General features: G+C 33.4%; 1 protein-coding gene across 1 annotated transcript in view; it reads right to left on the reverse strand.

The window, feature by feature from the left end:
- Positions 1-4426, reverse strand: part of LOC110025175 — a 70992-nt gene extending 66566 nt beyond the window's left edge. Inside the window, exon 1 of the mRNA XM_020725487.1 lies at positions 4208-4426. Coding sequence (XP_020581146.1) covers positions 4208-4244 — 37 coding nt within the window. The 5' untranslated portion in view covers positions 4245-4426. The remainder of the gene's footprint in view (positions 1-4207) is intronic.

Consider the following 4426-nt stretch of genomic DNA (forward strand, 5'->3'; position numbering starts at 1 on the left):
TTTTATTTAGGGTCCTCCCCACAAACAATATCCTCTTCAAGCTTAGTCATTTTATCTCTAGATGAATCTTCAACAAATGGTACTGGACAGCATAGATATTTTATTAAATGGAAGATCCACACAACATTAGAAGACACTTGATTGACTGATGAAGATCTTAAGAGCTTAATTCCTGGTCTGGTGGGGAACTATATTGCCATAAAATCTTCCAAAAAATGTTAATTTATGTCTGAGATAACTGATGCAACATCACCAACATTTGCACCACATAGGAGAAGAAAAAAAATAATAGTATTTGTTTAAAATTTTAAAAAGCTTATTACCTAGCTTGTCAAATGTTCTATGGATATAATAATTTAAAATCTTGCATGCATTATTTACCACCTTTTTGCATGCATTTTCATACCAATTACATAAAAAATCAATGCAAGATGTCATCAATGTCTGTCAATAGCCCTTCTTGGACTATTTGACCTCAAATATTAGTTAAAAGTGCATGAGTTATATTTAAACTCTTTTTATGATAATTACCCGATCAATCAAAGGAAAAGAGAAAATTTCATCCAACTATAAAGGGTTGAGAGACAAAATGTGTTAATAAAGAAAGCGAGGAAGTACAAAAAAATGAAAATTTACTCATGAACATGACATAATGTGATAATGAGATAAAGAGATAAATGCTTTTAAATCCTATATAAAAACTCTTAAAGTGAAAAATTGAAAAATAAAATGGCAAAATGTTGAAACTCAAGTACTTCAGTATATTTTTTTAGGATACAAGTCTTCAATTAGATTAATATTCTTTGTTACTCATATGGCTTCATGATGTAAAATCTATAAATAGCAATAGAATTCTAGGCTATAAGATATCATATTTCATATATAGTTAATATTACTTTCTTTTCTTCCAAACTTAGCTTTGTGAAAAATTTAGCATATCTTCTACGGTGAGGTTGAAATTAATAATCATCATCTGATAAATATGAGGTAGATGTTTAAGCCAAGATGGCTTGCGAGTCGGCTCAAACTCAACTCGTTAACGAGCTCTTGAGATGAACTTATCAAACCATGAACATGAGATCAAGCTCAACTTAGAACTCATATAGGATAGACGTTTGACTTTGAGCTTGGCCTGAATAGGCTTGTTGGCTAACAAGTTAGCTCGATTAAATTCAAAATAAAAATTCTTGTAGCTTAATTTGGGGCTCATTGCATGACGCGCTCCTCTCCTCTTATTCATACCTCATAGTTCTTGTCACAACATTCTTCAATGAGCTTCCATCATGACTTCCTTCAATGCCAGAGATCCTGCTATTGCCTTCTCCAGAAAACTTCTATCGTGACTTCCCCCAACAGCTCAGATCCTATTTATTGGAACTTCTACCAACATAGTTCATTTCAACATTGTCATCTCTAACGAGAGATCCCAGCATAGCCTCCAATTAAATCTCTAACAAACTCCATCCATGCCAAGAACTCCAATATTGAAGGTTTCAAGCTTGAACTCGTGAGTCAATCTCAAACCAGCTCTTATTTCGACAAGCTAAGCTCGAGCTCGCCATATGATCTGAACTCGAGTTGGATTTCAAGTTCAAGCTTGTCATTGGATACGCAATAAACACGAGTAAACCTTTTTGACTAGTTTTAATGTGTTTTTTGTGATTTACCAAAACTATTAAAAATTGTCGCATCATTTCATCACCAACCCAAATTTATGCAGTCTTAGTCAAGGGTGTTAGGAAAGACATATAACTTTCATAAGGAAGCACTTATCAATAGTGATCCAAAAGCAATCACAAGCAGTCCAAACATTAAAAAAAAATAAAGCCAATATTTGCATGGTTTGCCATAAGCCAAGCCTACATCGACGAGGGCAAACAATTAGGTTGGAACTCCATAATCTAGTTTGTATAAATAAAACTAATATTACCAAGAGTGGGCTAGCTCAACTGAATTAATATTAAACAAGATATAGGATTAATATATATTAATTAGGACTTATCGAAGCAACCCATCAAATCCTACATAAGTTCAAACATGCATTTGAGCAATTTAACATTGCCATAGTCTATCCCAAGCCCGGATGTGAAAAATGAAAGGTTGTGTTAGGTAGTCAAAAGCCAGCGTAAAACATAGTCGAAATAAAATCAAAATCATGTTTATTTCTAGGTATTTCTGCACCGCCTCCATATTCAACTCCCAAGATTCAACTTCAGGGTTATTGGCCACGTCTAGAGTTTGATCGATGGCAAACACACCTACTAGCACCCCAAAACTATAGTATTCATAATCCTCCAATTGAGAATGCTAAAAAAGAGAATTTAAGGCATGAAGAATGGTAATGGGCCAGTTTAACACCCCTTAAAACATGTGGGTGCTCCTTTCAAGGAGAAAGGGTGGTGGCACTGAAGAAGCTTTTGATATTGGCTTGTCCAATTCTATAATACCTAAGATCGAAAGAAGTAGACCATGATAAATATATTAAATAGAAAAACTGATAATTTTGTAGGATAAAAATTTAAGCAACAGAAAATTTCCATAAAGCTAATAAGGGATGGTGTGAGTGAAGTTTAGAGTTAATTTGATTTAAGTACAACAATTTTATTAAATATTTTGTATATATTCATTCACCATTCATTAAATTTGTTCATTCATTCATTTATTTATAAAATTATGTTAAGTAACATAAGATATATACAATCGTGTATGTGTGCATGTATTATTATTTATATGTTATAAAATTTTGAATCCATGCATATGTATGTGTGAATATTTGTAAAAACACACATTTATTGTGTATATCATATATCATGTTGATTTCAAATCTACCTAATCTTGATTAAAGTATAATATATTTTATTCAATTGACAGTCCGTCAATGAAACTATTCCAGCTAATTGTATTTTTAACTTTAAGCACCAAGAGCAATACCAACAACATTAAAGTTCATGTGAAAAGATAAATCTAATAAAGTTTTGTGTTTTCTTAAGGGTTGATTAAACATCCCAACAAAGGTTGTTCAATGGACATGCTCTATTAAGTAAGCTCCTGAAGAGAGATATTTCTAATATCTAACCTATTGATTACTCTCTAAGCATACTTAATTTCTAGTGTACCAAACTTTCTAACATCGAAAAAATCTCAGCCACAAAATTTAATTTTCTTTTACATTATATACAAATCATTCATTTGAAATAATTTAATCATGTGAGCAATAAAAAACAAAAAATCTTAACAAGAAAAGAATGAAAGACAATCTCGAAGAATGTATAGATTCAATGCCCAGGCGCATCTTGTTTCAATATCCAACAGCCTAATTTATAATCCTAATAATTATCGAATCTTTCTCAAGACATTTACTAATATTCATAGGTGTTGTCTAGCGAAAAATGAGATTTAAGGTATTAGGATTTAGTATCCCGTAAATCCGGATTTACTCAATTTGTAATAGGTTAAATCCAAAAAACTGCCTAGCAGTGAATTTACTAAATTCAGTAAATATAATATAATTGTTTGGCAATTTTTGCCAATATTTAATAAGTTATTATGGCTGTTGGAGGCACCCAAAAGCCAGCAAAATTAAATCCCAAGCCTTGCAAAGTTAAATCCACCGGTTCGTGAGATTTAGTAAGTCTGGGATTTACAAATGAAATTTATAGAATATGGATTTATGGCATCCGGGAATTTATTTTGTCCAAAATGACGTCTGTCAAGATTCCACTTAAATCCTGCCTAAACCCTAGGTTAAATCCATTATCAGGTAGCCCCTCAATCGGTTTCCAAATTAAAAACATTTGCACTATTCCGCTAGCTTTCACAACTAAAACTTATCCACTCGGACCATAAACTGTCTCACAAAATAATGCTAAAACTCAGTTAAGAGGACCCTAAGCAATATATAAGAACAATAACTCGGCTTTTAAGAGCAATACCAAAATAAACTCATAATTTCTTCCGTCTAGAAAATCAAAATAAGCAAATGGAAAAGGTGCGCATCAGAACTTAATCTCAGTTGCCTCCATCTAATCGCAATTAAAGTTCGGGAGGTGGTATTGATCCAAAAACGCGTCCAAAGATATGGAAAGAGGGATATGCAAAACGTTGAATTCGCATATTCCAAAATAAGAGAAACTCGTCAACCAGTAAACGCAAATCAATATGCAAAACAAGTTAAAACAGAAACAGAAGGATACGGTGGAAAAGAAACCTGCTCCAATGACGATGGTAATTTTCCCAATGGCCATCGCTGAACACAAAACCCTAGTAAACCTCAGATAGTCTCAGTGGCATCCTAAGCACCGTTATCTACTTGCGGTTCGATAGGCGCTCAGAGCTGCAACTCGTAGGGTTTTTTGTCCTCCGAGCGCGGTAACAATCCTGCTTTCGGAATCGGGACGCGGCAGGAAACGAAAACCCCAACTATGGA

Source organism: Phalaenopsis equestris, unplaced genomic scaffold, assembly GCF_001263595.1.
Source record: "Phalaenopsis equestris unplaced genomic scaffold, ASM126359v1 Scaffold000293, whole genome shotgun sequence".
NCBI lineage: Eukaryota > Viridiplantae > Streptophyta > Magnoliopsida > Asparagales > Orchidaceae > Phalaenopsis > Phalaenopsis equestris.